This window comes from Microtus oregoni, unplaced genomic scaffold, assembly GCF_018167655.1.
Source record: "Microtus oregoni isolate MIOR12 unplaced genomic scaffold, Mior012 000001F_ref0000356, whole genome shotgun sequence".
Taxonomy (NCBI): domain Eukaryota; kingdom Metazoa; phylum Chordata; class Mammalia; order Rodentia; family Cricetidae; genus Microtus; species Microtus oregoni.
Window position 1 is genome coordinate 18184488 of NW_024543060.1, and position 24876 is coordinate 18209363.

General features: G+C 42.8%; 1 protein-coding gene and 1 pseudogene across 1 annotated transcript; one reads left to right on the top strand and one right to left on the bottom strand.

The window, feature by feature from the left end:
- Nucleotides 1–473: 473 nt before the first annotated feature.
- LOC121458613 lies at nt 474–1985 on the bottom strand (annotated as a pseudogene).
- Nucleotides 1986–3348: 1363 nt separating this feature from the next.
- Nucleotides 3349–24291, top strand: Mtrf1 (mitochondrial translation release factor 1). Its single transcript, XM_041671900.1, has 10 exons — nt 3349–3594; nt 5257–5682; nt 7689–7780; nt 9445–9526; nt 9693–9800; nt 11142–11314; nt 13580–13697; nt 16460–16596; nt 19901–19999; nt 24073–24291. Exons 2-10 carry the CDS (start codon nt 5265–5267, stop codon nt 24184–24186), a joined length of 1341 nt encoding a protein of 446 aa, XP_041527834.1. The 5' UTR covers nt 3349–3594; nt 5257–5264; the 3' UTR covers nt 24187–24291.
- Nucleotides 24292–24876: the final 585 nt, after the last annotated feature.

Here is a 24876-nt window from a genome sequence, read left to right on the forward strand (position 1 = left end):
AATTATAAGCAAGTCCCCAGTTAAATATTTCTTTCAAAGCTTGCCCTTTTTGGCCATGGTGTCTCTTCACAGCAATAGAAAAGTAATTAAAACAACAACTTACTAGGTTGCATATTGCCTGCTACCTGAGATTCTAGGGAGTAGTGGAAACTTGTGGAGGAAGTTAAATCTAGGGGTACATTCCAGAAGGAAATGCTACAATGCTGACCCCGCTTCTCTTCCCTTTGCCTCCCAGTTATTATGAAGCAAACAGACTTAAGAACATACTCCCTGCTATGATGGTTTGCTTTGCCACATGCCCCAAAATAAGGTGGCCACCAACTGAAACTGTGGAAACCACCACCCTCAGCGATATCAAATTCTTAAGTTGTGTGTGTGTGTGTGTTTTAAGACAGGAATTCTCTGTTGCCCACGTTGGTCTGACACTATATAGCCCAGGATGGCCTCTGCCTCAGCTTCTGAGTGGTAGAATTTCAGGTGTGAGCCATCATGCTTGCCTCCTTAAATGCAATATGCTTTATTTTGCTCTTCTGCAAATGGACAAATGGTTTTTTAAGACCGTTGTAGAAATACATGCATTATTTAGAAGAGTGACTAATATATAATAGGTAGAAATAACTACCTTGAAGCACATATTAGTAAATGATAAATATTATTTTGTGTTTTGTGGTATGTTGATTTTTTTACTTTTTCTCCCTTCTTTTCTTTCTTTCCTTTTTTTAATATTTTTATAGTTTATTTAACTTTATCTTATGTGCATTGGTGTGAAGGTGTCAGATCCACCCCCTAGAACTGGATCTTCAGACAGTTGTGAGCTGCCATGTGGGTGTTGGGAATTGAACCCGGGTCCTCTGGAAGAGCAATCAGTGCTCTTAACCGCTGAGTCATCTCTCCAGCCCCTTTCCTTTTTTAAAAAAAATAAATAAATGTAGATATTAGCCAGGCAGTGGTGGCGCATGCCTTTAATCCCAGCACTGTAGGGGCAGAGGCAGGAGGATCTCTGTGAGTTCAAGGCCAGCTTGATCTACAAGAGCTGGTTCCAGGACAGCTATGGCTATTACACAGAGAAACTCTTGTCTCAAAAAACAAAACAAAACAAAAATGTGGACTTTAATAAGCATATAGATCAGCTTGTGAAGAAGCTGACCAAGATACGTAAAGGAGAGATACAAGTGGCCACCCAGAGTTTCTACGTGTAATTCTTTTTGCAGAATATTTATTATGGTTGTTTGATATCCAATTTTTTCATTTGACATTTTAGAAATTCTTTATTGTAAAGATTATCCTTTTGGGGTCTGGAGAGCTGGCTCAGAGGTTAAGAGGACTGGCTGTTCTTCCAGAGGACCTAATCCCCATCACCCCATCTGTAACAAGATCTGGTGCCCTCTTCTGGACTGTAGGCATACATGCAAACAGGACAGGGTATACATAATAAATAAATGTAAAAAAAGAAGGTATCATTTTGTCTGATTACAATCAGCAGCCGCAATGATCGTTCTGGACCCCCATGCTGGATAAATTCCATTTTTCTCGAGATAGATGTTTCTTTCTGTATTTCTGAGGTAATACGTTTTTGTTCTTATTTTTGTTTTGGCTTTTCAAGACAGGGTTTCTCTGTGTAGCTTTGGAGCCTGTCCTAGAACTCACTCAGTAGACCTGGCTGACCTTGAACTCACAGAGATCCTTCTGCCTCTGCCTCCCGAGTGCTGGGATTAAAGGCGTGCGCCACCACTGCCGGGCTATGTTTTTTTTTTATTATGTCTGCATGCCTGGTAGCCCCTGATACATCAGCAAATCTGGGAATATACTTCTTCCTTTGGAATACTGTGAAATTATACATGAGCGAGAGGGTAGCCCCTCAGATACCAAAGCTTCTGAGGAAGAATTTAAAAATTGTCTCTTTTGTCAGGGAACTTTATTACTGGATCACATGGCTTTACCACTTGCAAGACCAGGCTGGCAGAAGCCATCTTGCTGCCCATCATGACCCTGGACCCTGGCTACCTTTGTAACTTACTGTTTTAGCCCAGGCTACCACAAACTATTTAAAGTCTTTCCCGCCTCAGCCTCCCGAGTGCTGGGATTATCAGTGTAATCACACCTACTTCTAATTTCCGTGTGTGTGTGTGTGTGTGTGTGTGTGTGTGTGTAAGTGGTCACAACTTAAGAAAATGTCTACTATGCTGGACAAGGATAGCAAATGCCTTTAGATCCCAGAGTTCGAGGTCAACCTGGTCTACAGAGTGAATTCCAGGACAACCAGAGCTACATGAAGAAATTCTATCTTGAATCCCTCCCTGCCTGCAATATACTAAAGCCAGAGATACTGTACATATTTTTGCGAGGTTGGAATCATAGAGCGATCTTATTACTTAGACAGCGAAGAACTAAATCCTACTGTATTTGCAGGTTTGGATTTTACCTGTCTTTCCTTTTCTCTCTCTTTCTCCCTCTTCCTCTCCCCATCCCTTTCTATCTTTCTTTCTTTTTTTTTTCTTTTTATGACACAGGGTCTCATGTAGTTCAAGCTAGCCTTTAGTCCCTCAACACTTGTGGGTGTAACACTATCTAAAAAGAATCTGTAACTTGTAGATATAGTCACCTATCTTTTGGGTCCTATTATGAATTTTAAAAATATAAATTTATATAGTTTTATTTACTCATTGTTTTAAGCAACACTGACTGAAAGTGTGACAATTAAAATGCAAAATCGCCTAAAAAGTTTTTAAGATTTATTTATTATGTATACAGTGTTCTGCCTCCATGTGTGGCTGCACACCAGAAGAGGGCACCAGATCTCATTATAGATGGTAGTGAGCCACCATGTGGTTGTTGGGAATTGAATTCTGGACACCCGGAAGAGCAACCAGTGCTCTTAACCTCTGATCCATTTCTCCAGCCTTTCGCCTAAGGTTTTTAATGGTAAAAAAAAAAAAAAAAAAAAAAAAAAATCCCATAAAAAAAATCTCAAATCTGTGGATATAGCTCAGTGGTAGCGCACTTGTCTAGCATGCATGAGTACCCTAGCTTTAACCTCTTGTACTCTTAAAAAAATAAGTTAGAAACTACTGCTTTAAGGGTTTGTAACACGTATAAAAATTCCTGTGATTTCACCTATAATATATTGTAGAATGTAATATTTAAATTAGGAAAAAGTCTCTGTTCTAGGTTTGCAAGTAACTGAAAAACCTAAGTTTTAAGAGTGGTGGAAGGAGCAAGAGGCTTGGGGTGGGATCATGGAGACCTGAGGAAAGATAAACTACAACTCCCAGGATTCCTTGTTTAGGGACCAGGCAAGAATGATCCGCTCCTTCTGGCCACCACACCGCTTGGGCTTCCGCCCTAAACTTATTTGGAGCGTGGGCTTTCCAGAAGAAACTCCTTCCCGCTTCATCATTTCATTCTTGTTTACTGTTACGGACACCTAAGGGTGCAAGAAACGTCAAAATAGAGGAGGAGCCAAATACAAACGTAACCCGGAAGCAGTAGCCTGGAAATGAGCATGTCTGCAGTACCTTGAGCTGAAATGTTGCTGATACGGAAGGTTCAGTTCTCAGCAAGAAACGAAAACGTCGTTTTTCTTCTTTTGCTTAGGTATTCACGATTCTTTCTTGGCCTTCAGAAGACTTTTATTTTACCATTGCCCACTTATGATTTTCCCATTCTGCTCCTGGAGCCCGTGTAATGCCATTTTAACATGCCAGAAACTGATGTCGATACCTTCTCTTTCTAGCTTTAGGTGACCTTAGAAAGTAACATTGCGGTTTCTGACTTTCATAGTTACTCGTTCCACGGCTGCTCCTAAAATGGAAATTTTAGCCAGAACTGTTATTACAGAAATCTGCCATCCTTTTATTCTCACCATCAAATGGACACTCCTTCTGGCGTATTCTCCAATTCCAGCTGTGATTAGCTAATAATTTGTTAAATTTATTAGTAAAACGCTGAACATTCTGAATATTTCATTTGTAAATGATAGCGCTGTCAGATTTAATGAGATCACGGGAGCTCATATATAAATGTTGCCCAGCACAGCAACAACCCTTGTAGTAAAGACTGCTTATGGTAATTTTTAATGCGTGTTGGGTAAGCGGTCCACCCCTGACCTGCATCCTCTGGCCGGTCTACTAAACTTTGGTCCTTATTTGCAGTTTTAATTTCAGGAGGCAAAACATTTTTCCTTAGAAAACTTCGTGTCTCCTCTCTTGCTTAATAAAGTCATAGTATTCTTCTCTTAGTTCTTGATTTTCTGAGGGAAGAACACATAATTATTGTAGATAGCCAATTTTACCTAATCTGTCATTATTAAAAAGTTAGTGTGTGTGCGTGTGTGTGTGTGTGCATGAGAACCACGTGCACGCTTGGTGCTCAGGCAGAGCGGCACTAATATTTTATAGCTTTTGGTTTTGTTTTGTTGGTTTTTCGAGACAGGTTTTCTCTGTAGCCCTGGCTGTCCTGGAGCTCATTCTGTAGACCAGGCGGGCCTCAAACTCACAGAGCTCCATCTGCCTCTGCCATGGTCCTGGAATTAAAGGTATGCACCACCACCGCCTGGCTATTTTATAGCTTTGAAGTGTTGTTTATGTTCTCATTTAAAGCTAAAAGTGACTTCCCCTGTTGAGTGATGTATCTGTCAGTTATACTCCTACTCACTGTCCTGGTTAATTTTGCATATGTCAGGTTACTCTTTTTGTGTGCACGTGCGCATGTGCAGGGTGTGCATGCCGCAGCACAGCTGTGCAGATCAGCAAGTCCCTCTTTGTGTCATGTGCGTCCCAGGGATTGAATTCGGAGGTGGTTAGACTTGGCTGTAGGTACTTGTAGTCTCTGAGCTGTTTTGCCGACTCCTCAATTGTTTTAATATACTGTTAGTTAGAGGTTTCAAGAGTTTTGTTTGTGGGCTCACCCTGCTGGCACTTCCTTTTAATCAATCCCACCAATTGAGAGGCAGAGGCAGGTGGCTCTCTGAGTTCAAGGGCATCTTGGGCTACAGAGTGAGTTCTAGGGCAGCCAGAGCTACATAGTGAGACTCATTCTGAAAATAAGTAAGTAAAAATATTAAATTAAATATATATTTATATACATATATTTATACATATATAACATACATTTATAAGTGTGTGCATCTTTCTGAGTTATTGACTGTCTTTGGAGCTGAATGAAGCCATGAGCTAAAGGTTTCTCTGAAACTCTTAGTTTTATCAAACCATATATCTTTAGACTTGCTCTTTTCAAATTGTACATCTTACCTTACAGCTGCCGAGATGAGCCGTCGCCTGTGTATTTGGTTTTTTCAGAATCCACCTCTAAATGCTTACCCTCAGAAACACGTCTTCCTCCATCGTCAGCAATTAAGACAGATAAGTCTTGATACAAGGCTGTGGGGTTTTAGGCAAAACAAGAGTCACGTTCTCCCTCAGCTATTAAATAAGAGTTGGTCCAGGAGCTACTGTCATCAAGATACAAAGATGCTTTGGAAACATAAAGCCCTACAGAAGTATATGGAAGACCTGAATAAAGAGTACCAAGCCCTTGAGCGCTCTTTGCAGGATGGCTCGGAGCATGAAGGAGAGCGAAGGGCCTTACACAGAAGGCATGCTGAGTTGGCGCCGCTTGCTGCTGTTTATCAAGAAATCCAGGAGGCCGAACAAGCCATGGAGGAGTTAGAGTCAATGTGTGAATGTAGGTAAATGATAGCTATGTGTGTCGAAGTATGGGGCCAATTCTGTTTTTAAGAAGCCTATAATGCTTTAAAGAAAACCTCAACGCTTGGTACAAGGCAGACGATATCCTCACTCGGTGTTTGACCTGTTTCACTTGCTGAGCATCTGCTAAGAGTTCAGGCTCTTCATGGTTCTTACCAAGGGGGTTAGAGTCTGGGAGACTTGGTATCATCACAAGTTAATTTACTGAGCACTGTTCTATTATTATTATTAGGAATAATACAGAGTGATAGTTCTCCTATCGCAGGGCTTCTACGGTGTAATATGAGACAATGTATGTGTCATTGATGATATGATCCCTAGTCTAATAAAGAATTACATAGGGTTCTGGCTGGGTGGTGTTGGCGCACGCCTTTAATTCCAGCACTCGGGAGGCAGAGGCAGGTGGATCTCAATGAGTTTGAGGCCAGCCTGGTCTACAAAGCCAGTTCCAGGACAGCCAGGACTGTTACACAGAGAAACCCTCTCTCTCAAAAACAAAATAAAACAAACCCCAAATACATAGGGTTCTAAAGAGCATCTCGGCCCTCAAAACCAGACAGAGTATATGGAAGCTACTAGGTGACACTACACATTGTTAAGAACCTCAAAGTTTTGTTTTGTTTTGCTTTGGTTTTTGGTTTTGCGAGACAGGGTCTATCTGTAACAGCCCTGGCTGTTCTGGAACTCACTCCATAGACCAGACTGGCCTTAAACTCACAGAGATCTGCCTGCCTCTGCCTCCCGAGTGCTGGGAGTAACGTGTGTCCCCACACCTGGCTTCAAAAAAAGTTTTGTATTTTATTTGTTTTTTTTTTAATATTTATTTCTTTATTATGTATATAATATTCTGTCTGTGTATATTCCTGCAGGCCAGAAGAGGGCACCAGACCTCGTTACAGATGGTTGTGAGCCACCATGTGGTTGCTGGGAATTGAACTCAGGACCTTTGGAAGAGCAGGCAATGCTCTTAACCTCTGAGCCATCTCTCCAGCCCCTGTATTTTATTTGTTATATCTATTTTTTTTAGAGAGTTAGCTGTGTTATCTGTTTTTTTGTTTTTTTTTTATTTTATTTTTTTGGTTTTTCGAGGCAGGGTTTCTCTGTAGCTTTGGTGCCTGTCCCGGAACTAGCTCTTGTAGACCAGGCTGGTCTCGAACTCACAGAGATCTGCCTTCCTCTGCCTCCTGAGTGCTGGGATTAAAGGTGTGCGCCACCACTGCCCGGCTGTGTTATTTGTTTTTGTTTTGTTTTTGAGACAGATGTAGAGGGTACAAAGGCTCACAGATTAGCCCTGGAGAAACTAGGAATGTTAGCCATGCAGGATTGCCTCCTCGGTGGAGGAGGAAATGTCTACCTCTTTTCCACCCACAGGGCTGGGAGTGGATATTATTATAACATGGTGCCCTTTGCTCTCTGTAGAGCCAGGCCTCACCCAAATCCCCGCAATGTGCCCCACACTCTCCTTCCCTAGATCTTTAACTTTGTTTCTCAGTCACTTGAACCCACGAGTACTTTACAGCCTGCTGACCTTTCTCAGACATTGTTAGATGTGTTTACGTGTGCTTTGCAGAAGAGTCTTGACGTAGCCATGCCTTAAGCTTTATTGCGCACGTGGGATTAGGGTAATTGTTACCAGGAAACTTTTCCCCAAAATTGTACTGTAGTTAAATATGACTAAAATAAACTGGCCTGGTGTCTGACTCCGGAAGTCGGAACCAGCCTGGCTGACTAAGTTTCCTTCTTGCTTCGAGCAAGTTTGTTTCTCTGTCAGCTTTAGAATTTGCAAGGACTTCCCACTCCCACCTGACAGGGTTTTGGGAGGCTGGGACAAGGAAGACAAGGTCAAGGGCAGCCTGGGCTACCTAGTGAGACTTATTTCTCAAAACAAAATCTTCGTAGACGTCAATGCTGTAGTTATTTAATACTTTCTCTGTAAGATTTATTTTTTAAAGGATTTATTATTCTCCCTCTCGCTGGTTTTAGGTCTAAATAAACAAGATGAAAAGCAGTTGCAAGAACTTATATCAGAAGAAAGGCAAAACATTGATAAAAAGATCAACACACTGTATGGTAAGGTATGTTTCAGGCAGCATGCCAATCTCCATAGTGCTAACGTGAAGGAATAGTATTTTTTCTACATTGTGCTTTGATGCTCCCAATAACTTCCCCTAGCAGTGTTCTCTTAACACGATGAGTAATTAGTTAAGCTATACTTAGTACAGTTGGCCGAAGGATATTGGAAGAGAAATTGAGATGTCGGTGAATGGGGACTCCCACGGGGAGAGAAAAATCATAACAGAAACTATTGACTTGTTAGGCAGGAAAACCTAATACTGCAGTAAGGAGATTTAGGAGACCACTGTGGCTCAGCAGGTGGTGGTGCGCCTGTGCACACCTGACCTGACAGCCCGAGTTCCAGTGTATCCGACAAGGTGACAGGAGAGAACTAAGTCCTTTGAGTTGTCCTCTGACATCCACACGGCATGTGTATGCGATGGGTACACACACACAAATCTTAAAAGGAAATGTAGTCACATGGGCACAAGGCAGCTGGTTTTAAGTGTTAGAAAACAAGTAGGTAAGTTCATGGTGATTGTGTCAGACTGAAACCTTGCACGCTGAATGTGTGGGAACGAATCTAAGTGTAGCGCTGGCTAGTTAGCACAGGTCTGAAGTTGGGACTAGTAAGGCTGTGGCATTCTGGGGACTGTCAGGGTTGTGATACTGTGCCCACATTAGCTCATAATCTAGATATAAAAGGGTAAATTCTACAAGGGTGACCTCATTTCTTCTAGTCCAGTAGGTGGTTTCTTTTTAAAGAAAGGGAAGCCCATAGACCACGTTTCCCCCTGCGGTGGTTACCGGCATCATCCCTCCAGCTTCTTACCGTGGGATCCTGCTTTTGAGGACTTAGAAGGATGAATAGAGACAGCACCTAGTGACCCAAAGGCAAAGCATGTCTAACACTTGGTCTAACATTCTCTGCCACAGTCTAACACTTGGTCTAACATTCTCTGCCACAGTCCGTCATTTCGAGCAGAGATGGAGTGTTTCAGAAATTGGCGGTAGGGAGGAGAGTCATAACATGTAACATGTAGGTACTTTTGTTGATTTGAAAGACCTTTTAATAATCAGGAGATTGTTTTCGTATTCTTCCTGAGAGGAAAACTCTTTATTAGTAACCCAGGAACACCCCCCACAACCCTTTTTTGTCTTGTCACATGTGAGAAGCTATTTGAGTTTTATCTCGAGTCCCCTTAACATAGTCCTTAAACAGATGACCCCACCGGGAATGCAAGGTGTGGCGTGGTGCTGACCACCGGTTATGGCAAGGGAGACTATGTAATTATATGTCCAAGCCTTCATTTGGAGTAAAGATTTCAAAACCATGCTTTATTCACCAGATGAAAGATGCCACTGTTCAGAACTCATTTTAAGAGGCAAAGTCTGAACGGAGTGGAACATTCAGGACTTTGATCTTAATTAACTTCATTTCAGAAAATGAAATTAACTGATCACATTGTAGAAAATACTCAGACAAGTAACCTCATTGATATGTGAGCTGATTATCTAATCAGATTACTTATGATATGGTTTCAGGACTTAACCTTTGTGGGATATTACATGATTTTGTTAATTATTGGCTTCTAAAATATATTTTGAAGGCTTTAATATAATTTAAGTAATACTATACCAAGGAAAACAAACACATTAGTAATGCATTTTCCTTCTTTTCCAGCTTTTGGAGCAGCTAGTGCCAGAGGAGAAGCATGACGGAAGTGACGTTATCTTAGAGGTGACGTCTGGGAGAACCACTGGAGGTCAGAAAAATCAGGTTAAACACTGACTTTTACACGGTTGGTCATCACCGTACTTGAAAAGCCCATTGCATGTGTTTAGTTTTGGAAACATTTCCTGAGTACTTATATCTAAGGATGCACTCTTTAATATTTGTGCTTACTGAATATTTTGTATTTTTTCTTTTAGGTGATATCTGCCAACAGTTTACCCGAGAAATATTTGATATGTACCAGAATTATTCATACTATAAACACTGGAAATTTGAGCTGCTGAACTACACACCAGCAGATTATGGTAAACATAAATTAAAGACTTTGTTAGAGGTGCTAAAACTTATTTTACTTATAATGCTGGGACTAAAAGCGTGCGCCACCACATCTGGCCTACAGAAAAGTTCTTAACCAAATTAAAGGTATCAGGATGGGAACCATGCTCCTAAGAAGGATATGAATTGAAGAAGAAGTTCCTATGGAAACTAGATATCTACTTTTCCTAAGCTATCGTAAAGAAGCAGGCATGGTGGCCACACCTTTAATCCCAGTACCAGGAGGCAGAGATGGGCAAATTTCTATGAGTTTGAGGCTAGCCTGGTCTACATATTGAATTCTAGTTGAGACAGCTGCATAGTGATATCATGTCTCAATAAATAAAAGATATAAATAAATTAAAACTTAGAAGCTATTTTTAAAAAACCCTTTATAAAATACAACTGAGGTGCTGGAGAGATGGTTCAGTAGCTAAGAGCGCTAGTTGCTCTTCCAGAAGAGGGGATTCAGGTCTCAGCACCCACATAGGGATTCACAAATCACAACCACAACTCACAACCATCTGTAACTCCAGTCCAGAGGATCGGAGACACCCTCTTCTGGCTTCTGAGGGCACCAGGCATGCATGTAGTACACAGACAGACATACAGACAAAACACCCATACATGTAGATTTTTAAATTTTCAAAATAATAATACTAATAAAATGCAATCAGAAGATGACCTTTAGGTTCTGTCTGTTGGGTAACAGTATCACACCATGGAAGACAGAGGAGTTATTTATTTATTTATTTGTTTATTTTCGAGGCAGGGTTTCCCTGGTAACAGTCCTAGCTGTCCTGGAACTAGCTCTTGTAAACCAGACTGGTCTTGAACTCACAGAGATCCACCTGCCTCTGCCTCCTGAGTGCTGGGATTAAAGGCGTGCGCCACCACCGCCCAGTGACACATGTCCCAATATTCCCCTTTTCTTAATGGTACTTTGCTTATTATTACAAAAGTAAAAGTTGCTCTTTATAGAAAAGTTTAAATCCAAAAAGTACAAGCCATATGTTGTGTACAGTTGTACTCCCAGCATTCCAGAGACTGACATAGTATTGTGAGTTTAAAGCCACCCTGGGCTAAATAGCAAGACCCTAATTTAAAAAAAAAAAGATGCAAAAATACCCCCCAGCGGTAATCATAATACCTTTTTACTGTTTTAGGTTTTATCTTACATATTAATATATTCTACTTTGAGCAATGTAGCTTATATCTATTTCAGGTTCCCATTTCGGTGCTCTGTGCAGTCAGGCCTTAGACTGAGGATAGCTACAACCCTAATCTCCTTCACAGTAGGCTGCACAGTACTGCTGCATCTTTTTCTCTAGGTGGACTCCATCATGCAGCTGCCCGCATTTCCGGAGACAGTGTCTATAAGCATTTGAAGTATGAAGGCGGAATCCATAGAGTTCAGCGAATCCCAGAGGTGGGCCTGTCCTCAAGGATGCAGCGCATTCACACAGGAACAATGTCAGTGATTGTCCTTCCTCAGCCAGACGAGGTAACTTCACCAGGACCATGAAACCGGCTCTGTGTAATCTAGATTGTGCTGAGAAACCCTGCCTTCTAGAAAAGTCTGTTTTCATGGTTGATAGTTGAACTTAATAATCTTTATTGAGAAACTTTAATTCTACCCCAGGTAAATCACCCTTCATATAGGGATACTATGTATATACTATATACTATAGCATTTGTTTATTTTGTTTCATTTAAAGAAGAAGTCACAGGGGCTGTGGGATGACTCGGTAGTTAAAGTACTTGTTGCCAAGCCTGATGACCTGAGTTTCATCCCTGGATTCCACAGGGTGGAAGGAGAGAATTAGTTGTCCTCTGACTTGCACAGGTACACCATGACGCGCACGCGCACACACACACACACACACACACAAATAGACACAATAAAAACAGCAACAGTTTCCTCCCCCATGGTCATAACAGGCAAATGGTCCAAACTCAAGGTGGCCGCATGGTCTTGATCCCTCTGAAGGGATGAAGGATGGTCTCCTTCATTGCACTCCCAGCTTCAAGTAGCTCCAGATGCTCCTTTGGCTTGAAGATGTACAGTGTTAGCTTCTACGTTGAATTCACATGGTCCTTACGCAGGGAACTCAGTGTCTCATGAGGACACTTAGGGTTGTATTTAGAGTCTATCTGGATAATTTAGTAGGATCTTTTTTAGACAGGTTTTGTTTGCATTTGTTTAGCTGTGTGTCTGTGTGCTAGTGAGTTCACGTGTCACATAGATTGCATTATGGAGGTTAGAGAACTATCAAAGTCTATTCTGACCTACCATGTTGGTCCCAGGCATGGAGCTCCAGTCTTCGGCTCAGCAGCAAGCGCCTTTACCTGCTGAGCCACCTCACCAGCCCTGTCTTCTTGTGAACTCAATTATGTCTGCTCAGATCTCCTTTTCAAACGAGATGTCAAGGGGTTAAAATGTGACCCACAGTGAATACGCACAGAGGGGCTGGGCAGGAGGAGGGAGCGCACTCAGGAGCCTCGGGAGCAATGATTAAGGATTCACCCATTCACATACATGTACTTACTGCACATAGATTATAGTCTTAAATGTACGTACATGTACTTACCGCACATAGATTATAGTCTTAAATGTACGTACATGTACTTAACCTCACATAGATTATAGTCTTAAATGTACGTACATGTACTTACCGCACATAGATTATAGTCTTAAATGTACGTACATGTACTTAACCTCATATACGTTATAGTCTTAAATGTACGTACATGTACTTAACCTCACATAGATTATAGTCTTAAATGTACGTACATGTACTTACCGCACATAGATTATAGTCTTAAATGTACGTACATGTACTTACCTCAAAGAGATTATAGTCTTCAATCCCCAGAACAACCCATCTGCTAGGTTCAGTCTCTTTGTTTGACAAGAGTGAAAAGGAGTATTAGAAGTGATTAGCTTGAGCTGCTCTCCTGACTGGGGCCAAAACCCTGCATAACTAATATCAGGCAAAGCTTTGTTCTCCACCGCCCAGCTCCACCTGTCTGTGCGCTGGTTGTCTGTGTGAGCTGAAACAAGGCAGTATGTCACCCTGTCTGGCTGTGGCTGAGACTGTGAGAGTGTGGGGCCGCTCAGGCGTGTCCCTGTGAAAGTGGCGTGTGAAAAGAGCTTGGTGAGCAGGTGAGTGTCTACACCGGGGTTCTGGGAATAGTGAGAATCAGTGATACATGTTATAGACATGTTTGTGTTCTCCATAGCTGTGATGTGTTCAGCGGTGAAACTCTTCAAAGATGCATAATTCAGTGATCTCAGACTCTAAGTCAGCACTTAAAAACTGCACCCTTTCAGTGGGGAGGAAGTTCAAAGCTGGAATGCTGACCTAGCGTGTAATGCCCAGGTTCAGTCCCTAGCACCGCAAAAGAATAAAATAGTATTTCGTTGAAATAGGTCTATGCTGGTGCCATAGGTGCCTATGGTGGTGGCACGTGACTTTAATCCCAACACTTGGGAGGCAGAAGTGGGCAGATCTTTGAGTTTGAGGCCAGCCTTGTGTACAGAGCTAGTTCTGGGTCAGCTAAAACTATACAAAGAAACCCTGTCTCAGGTTGGGGACGACAGAGAGAGGAAAGAGAGACAACAGGTCATTTATGGTTCTTTCTTTGGTATTATTTCTTTCTCTTTTTTTTAATTTATGGTTTACATGTATAGTTTCGTTGAAAAAACTCTCCGAGTAAAGCATTTGTGGAATTGTGACTTTACTTATGCTGTCTGTCTTTGTCCTAGATAGATGTGAAAGTGGACCCCAAGGACCTGCGAATAGACACGTTTCGCTCCAAAGGAGCAGGAGGGCAGCATGTTAATACAACAGACAGTGCTGTGCGGCTCGTCCACATCCCCACAGGTGAGCCAGCCCTTTGCTTTGGTCTCGGTGACTTTCTAGTGCTGCAATAGGACACCATGACCAAGGCAACTAGAAGACGTTTGATTCAGGGGTCATGGATCAGAGGATTAGCGTCCATCACCGTCATGGCAGGGAGCCTGGCAGCAGACAGGCAGGCGTGGCACCGAAGCAGTAGCCGGGAGTTCACGTCTTGATCCACAAGCACAAGGCAGAGTTAACCGAATGGTGTGGGCTTTGAAACCTTAAAGCCCACCCCCAGTGACACAGCTCCCAATCAGGGCACACCTCCTAATCCCTTCCAAACAGTTCCACCAACCGAGGACCAGTATTACATACTTGAACATATTCACAGTTCAAAGATGGCAGTGGCATTGTGGGTCTGATGTACCAGCTGGGTCTGTTTCCTTCTGTTTGGAAACAGTTCCTCTTCTAAAGGATGCAGGTGGTAAGCATATCTGTGCAGGAAAGATGCTTGGATATGCTGGACAGCGCTGCTCCGTGGGTGGTGCTCCGTGAGCCATGCTCCATGGGTGGTGCTCCGTGAGCCGTACTCCATGAGTGGTGCTCCGTGAGTGGTACTCCGTGAGCAGTGCTCCATGGGTGGTGCTCCGTGAGCCGTACTCCATGAGTGGTGCTCCGTGAGCGGTACTCCATGAGTGGTGCTCTGTGAGCAGTGCTCCATGGGTGGTGCTCCGTGAGCCGTACTCCATGAGTGGTGCTCCGTGAGTGGTACTCCGTGAGCAGTGCTCCATGGGTGGTGCTCCGTGAGCCGTACTCCATGAGTGGTGCTCCGTGAGCAGTGCTCCATGGGTGGTGCTCCATGGGCGGTACTCTGTGGGTGGTGCTCCGTGAGCGGTACTCCGTGAGTGGTGCTCCGTGAGCGGTGCTCCATGGGTGGTGCTCCGTGGGTGGTGCTCCATGGGCGGTACTCTGTGGGTGGTGCTCCGTGAGCCATGCTCCATGGGTAGTGCTCCGTGAGAGGTGCTCTCATTCAGGTCCAAAGGGCACAAATACAGTATGGCTGTGCCATTGCTATGGGTCCTTTCTTACCCTGTAGATGAACTGCTGGTACCCTGAGTATTGGCCACTTGGTCACCTTCATCAGTTGCAAGCTTTTTTTTTTTTAAATTTGTTATGGTGATTTTAAATACATTGCTTCACCATAGGGATACTTCCTGAGAAATGCATCGTTACAGAGTTTTATCACTGGATTAAATTATAAGTGATCACAAACTAAGATAACTCTCCTAGGTAATAAGATTTTATAGGATAGCTATTGTCTGTGCAGACTGTCATTGGCCAAGTTGTCATGTAGGGCATTAGCATCATTTTTCAGACTAAAACAATTATTTTTTAAGTTTTCATTTCTTTTTAAATTACTAAAAAAATAATAAGTGTGTGTGTGTGTGTGTGTGTGTGTGTGTGTGTGTGTGTGGTTGTATGTGTCTGTATGGTGTGTGTGTGTCTATGTGAGTGTATACAGGTGTGTATGTCTCTGCATGCATGAAGGCCAGAAGGAGTCTGGTCCCAAAGAGCCGGAGTTACAGGTGTTTGCAGGACACCTGGCTTGTTACACGGGTGCTAGGATCCAAACTCTGTTCCTCCCAGTTGATCAGCAAATGCTAAGGCAGGATTGGAGAGAGCGCCAATAAGTTAAGAACAGATACTGTTCTTGCAGAGACCCAGAGCGCAGTTCTCGGCGCCTACACCAGGTGTCTCACGTCTGCTATCCTGGGCTCTGCGTTTGTCTTCTTTGGGGGCAGAGAGTGCAGTGGTGGAACTGGCACCGAGGATAGACCCACAGGCTTCACCCCTGCTAGCTTAGCAAATGCTCTGCCCGCGAGCGACCTCCGCCATTTGTCTGAGGGAGTCCTTTCAACATTGGCCCTCTTTTTGTGATTGTGACTGAAGAGAAGAGGCCAAGCACTTGTGGAAGGACAGAGGGTAGACAGAACTTCCTAGAGGCTGGCGGAAGGGAAAGGAAATGTTCAGAGATGAAAGGAAACCTGACCAGATGCTGCCTCAGCCTTCTCACCTGGAGATCTCAGGGTCACTCCACACAGCACACCCGTGAAGTCCCGGTGCGCTGCAAGCCTAGCACTTCAGAGGCCAACGTCAGATCACCAGCTTAAGGACGGCCTGGACTGCGTAGGAAGACATTGTTTAAAAAAGAAGCGGTACAGTGACACACATATTTACTCCCAGCACTTAGAAGGGAGGCAGAGGCTAGCAGATCTCTGTGAGTTCAAGACCGGCCTGGTCTACAGAGCCAGTTCTGGGACAGCCAGGACTACAGCATAGAGAAACTCTGTCTTAAAAAAGAACAAGAACAAACAAACAAACAAACAAACAAACGAAAACACTAAAAAAAAGACTACATAGTGTGTACCTGTCTTGAAAATAGAAAAGAAAAGAAAAAAAAGAAACAAGAGAAAGGTGAACTATCTCATCTAGACATAAGAGTCTAAGCAGGCACATACAGTTCTTGCCATAGTTTCTGTGCGTGCTAAGTCTGAACTGTTTGCATTTCGTCTTAACTCCTGATTAATCTTTCCCCTTCAAATGCTCTTCGGCTAGGCGTACTGGTCCACACCTTTAATCCCAGAACTCCTGAGGTAGAGGCTGACTGAGCTCCAGACCGGCCAGGGCTACTCAGTGAGACCCTGTCACAAATAAACAATAAATAAAATGTTCGTCCCTGCTCTGTTTGACCCGTGGAAATGACAAGTGACTCTCTCCCTCTGATTCCTGTTGTTTTTCAGGACTGGTAGTAGAGTGCCAACAAGAACGGTCACAGCTAAGAAACAAAGAAATAGCTCTGCATGTGTTGAGAGCTCGACTCTACCAACAGATCGTAGAGAAAGACAAGTGCCAGCAACAGAGTTCCAGAAAGCTGCAGGTAAGGCAGGTGTAACGATTGCGACCCTGCAGGAAAGTCACTTCCTGTAGAAAATGCAGTGTGTCTTGACATGCACGGACCTGTCCTAGAACAAGAAGAGCTCAAATGCTCTAACTGTAGCCTGAGGTGTTAGGGTTGCATTTATGCATGCCAGTTTCCAAAGGAGTAAATGTATAAACAAAAGTGTTTCCCAGCCGGGTGGTGGTGGTGGCGCACGCCTTTAATCCCAGCACTCGGGAGGCAGAGGCAGACAGATCTCTGTGAGTTTGAGGCTAGCCTAGTCTACAGAGTGAGTTCCAGGACAGCCAGGGCTACATAGAGAAACCCTGTTGGAAAAATTAAAAAAAAAAAAATCTCCTAATTGTGTTATGTTGTAACTGTCTTGAAAGGAAACTGGTGTTTTGGGTTTTTTTTTTTTTTTTTTTTTTGGTGGTTGGTTGGCTGGTTAATTCTTCGAAACAGAAGGTTTCTCTGTGTAGCCCTGGCTGTCCTATAACTAGCTCTGTAGACCAGGCTGTCCTCAAAATCAGATCAGCTGGGTGGTGGCGCATGCCTTTAATCCCAGCACTTGGGAGGAAGAGGCAGGCAGACCTCTGTGAGTTCGAGGCCAGCCTGGTCTACAAGAGCTAGTTCCAGGACAGGCTCTAAAGCTACACAGAGAAACTCTGTCTCGAAAAACCAAAAAAAACCCCAACCAACCAACCAACTAAAAAAAACCCAAAAAAACAAAGATCCTCCTGCCTCTGCTTCCCGAGTGCTAGGATTAAAGGTGTGCTTTACCACCGCCCAGCAGGAAATTAGTTTTAAGACAAAATAATTCTCTGGAAATTAGAAGATTTTTAAGATGCTTAAAGGCCTGTGGGTTTTATTATTATTATTAATTATTAATTACTATTACAATGCTGTATGAATCAAGCATAAAAGGCACTTTGAGAAACAAGGAAGGGAGAGTGCTGCTGGAGTCTGGGGATAAAGAATAAAAGGAAGATTGACTTCATTTCATGCCCTTTGGTACTTCTTGAATTTTGTTTAATATATGTTTATAGTATTAAATATAGTATGCAAAGCTGGGCATAGTGGCATATGCTTTTAATCCCAGTATTCAGGAGGTCAAGGCAGGCAGATAGCTATTTTACCTAGTAACATCCAAATTAAAAAAAAATCTTACATATAAAGTATGTTAAATAGAAGTTATATAATACAAATATATAATAATATATTCTAAGCAATAAATTCCACTGTTTTAAGTCAACAAAGTAAAACTTAACATCCCCCAAATGGTAAAGTTTCTCTTTGAGAGAGGCTAGAAGAGAGAGTAGAGCTCAGAAATGAGGATGAATGGGACTGGGTGTGGAGCTCAAGGGTAGAGCACTTGACTAGTGTGTGCAGGGCCCTAGCTTTGAGCTGAGTACTGCAGGAGGAAATGAGAGAGGGGAAGGAGGGAAGACAGGCAGAAAGAAATGTGGTTTATGTGTTATTTACATATATGCATGCTACAATAAATCAAACTTGGAAGTTTATATGGCCTTTTAGGAAAGTGGATTGTATAAGTCTTTTAAATAGCAGGGCGTGGTGGCACACCCCTTCAGTCCTAGCACTTGGGAGGCAGGGGCAGGAGAAATCTGTGTTCCTAGACAGCCAAGGCTATTACACAGAGAAACCCTGTCTTTTAGATATTAATCATTCTGCTTATCATGATATATCATAAATATGAACATTTTCCCTGTTTGTCTTTCTAGCTTCCTCTGCTTACATTCCAGCTTGTAGTAGATGTGAAAGGGCAGATGGTATATTAGGTCTCGTGTGAGTGGCCAGAAAGCCCTCTCAACTCCCTGTGTACCCATGAGCTGTTTTAGTAGCAATTTCTACTGTTGAGCACTTTTTCTTCAGTCACACAGGGGTCTTTATGCAGTGCCAGCCCAGTGCTTAACCCTGGTTCCCTCATCACCCAGGAAGTTCTGCAGATGCTTCATCCCCCCCCAGCCTCTCCCCCTCCCCCCGCCCCACACTCCCACTCCCCGGGATTCTAATCCAACTGATCTAGAAGAGTGGGTCTTAGAATGGTGCTTTCCAAACCCCTCTTGGCAGAAGGAATAGCTGAGGGGCTGTTTCAGAACACACAGTCCCTGGTTCAGTATGCTTATGACTGGGTTTAGAAATCTGTAACTTCTCAAAATTCTCCCGATGAGAAGTTTCATTTAGTATTGTTTGCCTCAGGCTTTAAGAAAGCAAATCAGTTTGGGAGGCTGAGGCAAGAAGATTGCCAGTTCCAGATCTGCCTGTGCTATCCAGTGAGAGTCTGTCTGAAGAAAGAACAAGAGAGCTGGCGGCTGGGGCAGTGGGAGAGAATGAAGGAGGGATACAGAAATGTGTTTCTTTAATCTTAAAAGAGGAGAGCATTGAGAGAGTGCCGCGTCTGTTTTTGGGGACAGGGCAGACTGAGCATACAAGTAACCATTGCATGGGGTGATCTGTGGAGATCCCAGGCTGCCGGTTTAAAGAAGTCAGAGAACATCTTTCAGTTACTGGGTGGGGGTGGTAGGGAGTGGAGGGAAGGGCATCATCCCTTTACATGATGACCTATACAACACGTGACAATGACATGTAGCAAGTGGCATCATAAAGGTTCACGTGATTCTCAGAAATAATGTTGGGAAGCCTGCCCATGTTAAGAGGAACCCTCATGCTCAGTTCAAGTGTGTGTTCTTAGCAGACAAGAAGGTCCCACAGGAGAAAGCTTCTCAGAAAACAGCCTTAGGAAGCTGAAGCAAGGCAGGTCATGGAATCAGAAACGCGCAGTGTTAACCTGGGCTTCTGCAGGAGGGGATGCTCATAGAGACACCAGCAGGAAATGGGCCGAACCGGGAGTGCTTTCTCCCCAGAGTTTGCAACAAGTTACACAATGGCACGGTATATTTTTGAAAGTTAAAAATTCCAAAAACAAAGGAAAGGGAAAAAAAGGCGCATATAGTGGTTCATTTGTAGAAACCAGGAGAGCTTATTGGTGTAGAAAAAAATGATTCATTTAGTTTTCAATATTTGAAGTTTGAGGCATTTATCCTTACTCCATAGCTGAGCTCTGCAGGTCTGCGGTTATCTGTTTGGTGGGCTGGGGGTGGGACCTGGGCCTTTGCAGGGCAGATATGCATTTTTCAACAGTCTTAAGATCTTATTCTGCCCGTTCTTGTCTTGATCTGCAAACATAAGTGGTTTTTAGTAGAAACTTAAGATATATTAAGATTTAATAAACACTGTAGTTTTTAATCCTAAAATTAAAAATATAATTCTTTCTGTTATGGGACAGGTGGGAACCAGAGCGCAGTCAGAGAGAATCCGGACATATAATTTCACCCAGGATAGAGTCACTGACCACAGGATAGCGTTTGAAGTTCGGGACATTAAGGTAATTACTGAGTATGCTCTGTGTACCTTGGCTTTATTAGAGAGTATAATCAGACTGAATCAGGCCGGAGGGATGGCTCACTAGTCCCAGGATCCACGTGGAAGGTGAGAACCAACTCGTGCAATTTGTCCTTTGATCACTCAAGCACAGTGACCCACATACACACAAAATAGTGAGTGTAATAAACTCTAAATTCTATGTATTATTATATGACAAATAGACACATTTACATGAATTTATCAGTAATTGCCATAAACGTAGCAGCTAAAAATAAAACCTTTTGTTATCTCATGAAGTTTTGTGATGCCAGGAGTCAACCCCAGGGTCCCACACATGCTAGATAAATGCTCTATCACTTACTGAGACCCCTCTCCCGTATCTTAGAATTCTGTAGGTCAGAAGTCTAGGTACAGCTGAGCTGTTCTCTGATTGGGGTCTCACAAGGCAGGAACAAAGGCAGTGCGGTTCTACTCACTTTTCTGGACTCCTTCCTCTCCCATTGTCCCAAGCTGCAGGACTGACATTCTCTTACAGTTAGAAGGAAGCTGCTCTTAGCCCTTAAATACTGTGTAAGTTGCTTCCCAAGTGGCTCCCTCCAACACCCTCTCCCTACTTTTAATCCTTTCTTACAGGAAAGGGTTGGCCTTTTTCAAGGTATATCTCACTAGGTGAAACCCACTAGGATGACATTGTCTTCTATTAACTCAAAGTCACCTTATCCATTACCTAATCGCTGAAGTCCTATTCCTTCATTGTCACAGCTTCCATCTGTAAAACAGAGACTTAAACATGGTGAAACACCAGAAGCATAGTAGAGTTAGACCTCCTATAATTGTGTGTGTGTGTGTGTATGAGAGAGAGAGAGAGAGAGAGAGAGAGAATTGATTTTTTTTTTTTTTTTTTTTTGAGACTGAATCTCACTATGTGGCCCTGGCTGGCCTGGAGCTCACTGTGTAGATCAAGCCAGCCTCATACAGAGACCCACCTGCCTCTGGGAATAAAGGCATGTGCTGTCATACCCAACAATGTATATTCTACTGATGTAAGTAGTATAGCCAAGTTGTTGGAGAAAAGATCCTGTCAACATTGCTTGAACACCATTAGCTAGAATCCTTCTAGCTAGGACTACAAACATTAATACATTAATAGAGAGGTACAATGAAACTTTCCTGTGCTGCCCCTGAAGCGAAAATGAACCAATTTCCGCAAAGGACTACGTGAACAAACCAGGGTCCTTTTCCTTTGGTTCATGGGATACCTAAGGCTTATTAATCTTTTTTTTAAAAAATATTTATTTATTTATTATGTATACAATATTCTGTGTGTATGCCTGGAGGCCAGAAGAGGGCGCCAGACCTCTTTACAGATGGTTGTGAGCCACCATGTGGTTGCTGGGAATTGAACTCAGGACCTTTGGTAGAACAGGCAATGCTCTTAACCGCTGAGCCATCTCTCCAGCCCCCAAGGCTTATTAATCTTGATGCTGTCCACTTTGTGCCCGTCTTAGGGTTTCTATGGCTGTGAAGAGACACTGTGACCACAGCCACTCCTAAAAGGAAAACATTTAATTGAGTTGGAAGCTTACAGTTTCAGAGGTTTAGTTCATTGTCATCATGGTGGGGCATGGTGGCATGCAGGCAGACATAGTTCTGGAGAAGGAGCTGAGAATCCTACATCTTGTAGGCAAAAAGAAGTAGACTGGGACACTGGACTTGGCTTCAGCATATAAGGCCCACCCCTCATGACACACTTCTTCCAACAAGGCCATACATGTTGCAATAAAGTCACACCTCCTGATAGTATCATTCCCTATGAGCCTATGGGAGCTAATTATATTCAAACTACCACAGTCACCAGGAAGCCATGTCCTCTGAGGCCAGAATCTGGCTATTGGGAGCCATTTGTTGTCAGCTTACAAAATGACATGCAGGCTTATATTATGAAAGTTTGGCTGTAGCTTAGGCTTTTTTCTAATTACTTCTTATAACTTAATTAACCTGTTTCTATTAATCTATGTTCTATTACGTGACTCGGTTACCTTTCCTTTGTCCAGTATGTCTAACTTGTTCTGCATCTCCTGGTGTTTCCTACTAGCCTAGATTCATCCCTCTGACTTCCCCTCTCTCTGCCCAGAAGTCCTGACTATTCTCTTCCTGACTAGCTATTAGCCATTTAGCTCTTTATTAAACCAGTCAGAAGGCACCTTGACAAAGACATGTCTTCACAGTGTAAACAAATATTCCATGACAGAGAGATGCTTTCTCAGAGCCACACAGGGAGTATTTGGCAGGGAACAGTGCACACTAATGTGGCCACAGATTTGTGAAGGACTGCCATTGTGTAAGTAATACAATATGAATGAAATGGGTTAATTTTCAGGACAAGAATATGATACTTTTTATATTTAGAAGACTGGTACATTCTTTTCTAACTAATAGAAGGATCACAGACAACATTTTCTCTCAAGGGTAGCATGCTACCCTTGAGAAAGTGGCGTCATAATAGCTCATCATAGGGTCTTCAAAGATAGGCAGTTGGTCAGTTTCAAAAGCTCATTCCATATGTTTAGAGTCATTGGAAAAATTGAAGTCACAATATATTGATTTCAAATTAAAATGCTAACTTAGGCAATTTGTTCTTTTTTTGTTTTTTTCAAGACAGGGTTTTCTTTGTGAGCTTTGGAGCCTGTCCTGGAACTAGCTCTTATAGACTAGGCTGGCCTCGAACTCAAAGAGATCCACCTACCTCTGCCTTCCAAGTGCTGGGATTAAAAGAGTGCACCAACTCCGCCCGGCTGGCAATTTGTTCTTTTAGATTTACTTTTTACTTAAGACCAAAAAAATAAGCAGTGAACTCTGGGACTCTCCATATTAGCAGTTATGTTCATAATATTGCAGAATATTAGTATACATTGTTGCTATGCAAAGGCTATAAAGAAATGGACAATACTTTGCTTTAGTTTTGATTGTCAGGTGTGTTAGTCTTCCATCAATGTAACAGTTACCTGAGAAAACCAACTTAAAAAGGGAAGACGTTATTTTATCTCAGTTCTAGAGGTTTAGTCCATGTGTCTTAGTTACTGTTCTGCTGCTGTGAAGAGACACCATGATGAAGGCAGCTTATAAAAGAAGAGCATTTAATTGTAGGCTTCCTTATAGTCTGTTGTGGAATATTCCTTTACACTGTGTGAAGATATGTCACTGTGACTGGCTTAATAAAAAGATAAATGGCCAATAGCTTGGCAGGATTTTAGGGACAGAGAGAAAGCTAGGAAGAAGAAGGGTGGAGTCACAAGGAGACGTGAGGTGACTTGGAGAAAGCATGGCACGTGGGCGATAAGGTAACAAGCCATGAGCCATGTGGCAGCAGTTAAATTAACAGAAATGAAATACTTTAAGTTATAAGAGCTAGTTATAAACAAGCCTAAGCTATCAGCTGAGCTTTCATAGTTAATAATAAATCTCCATGTCATGATTTGGGAGCTGGCTGAGGGGACAGAGAAAGATTGACTACAATTGTTTCTAAGGATAAGCCTATGACCATCACATTGGAGAGCATGGCAGCAGGCAGGCGTGGCGCTGGAGCATTTGCTAAGAGCTTACATCTCATCTGAGAGGTGGAGGCGAGAAAGAGTGAGAGACTGGGTCTGGTTTAGGCTTTTGAAACCTCAAAGCCCATCCCTACTAACAGGCCTCCTCCACCAAGGCCACACCTAGACTTAAACAGTCCCCATCTAGGAAGCAAGCCTTCAGATGTATGAGCCTGTGGGGCTGTTCTCACTCAAAGCACCACACACAACTCTCTGGCCCCTTGTCTTGGGCCTGTGACAGCACAGTGCATTAGGGCAGAAGGTAGGAGGCAGCGAGCCTTTTGCCTCTTATCCTGGAAGTAAAGCGAAGAGGAACAGATTGGCATGCTTCAGTTCCATTCAGGGCTCACCTTCCATTAGGCCTCCTCCTTTAACAATAGCAACTAGGCTGAGGGCCTAGCGCTTAGCACATGAGCCTTGAGGAAACACCCAAGGTTCAAACTATATCATCAGGTTTCATAATAACTTCATCCTTTTTCATCAGGAATTCTTACGTGGTGAGAAATGCTTGGATCAACTAATTCAGAGACTGCTTCAATCAGCAGATGAAGAGGCCATTGCTGAATTTTTGGATGAAAGCCTTAAATCAGTGAAATAAATGCTGCTTATTATTTATTATTACATAAATGAAATGGACTTTGGTCAAGAAGCAAATAGGCGTGGAAATCTTAGTGAATATTCATAAAGTATAGATGAACATACAGACTTTTTATAGAAATCATTTTAATGAATGAAAGTCACGTTTTTCTTGGTTTTAGTTTTTGGTTTTTCAAGACAGGGTTTCTCTCTGTGTAGCCTTGGCTGTCCTAGAACTCGCTCTGTAGACCTCGAACTCACAGAAAGTCACATTTCTTGACATAAAGGTCTATTTTTGGGTTTCAGTAAATCCAACCCCTCAAGTAGAAAATAAGCTTGTAACATCAAAAAGAGAAATAAAATATTGAGCCTTGGCTGTAAAAGAGTCGGCTGTTTCTTTTAGGCCTTTAAAAACAAGCAGCTGGGCAGTGGTGGTGTACACCTTTAATCCCAGCAGTCCGGAGGCAGAGGTGGATCTCTTTGAGTTCAAAGTCAGCCTGGTTTATAAGAGCTAATTCAAGGACAGCTAGGACTACACAGAGGAAACCCCATCTCAAAAAGAAAAAAAAAAAAGCATTTGCTTCCAAGTTAGGGGATTACAGGTATAAGTCACCATGCCTATCTTATATAAAATTACAATCAGTAGCTATTAAATATTTGAGCCAGAAGTGATGCTTGCAGGCAGCTTACACACCAGGCACTCTTCAACTGA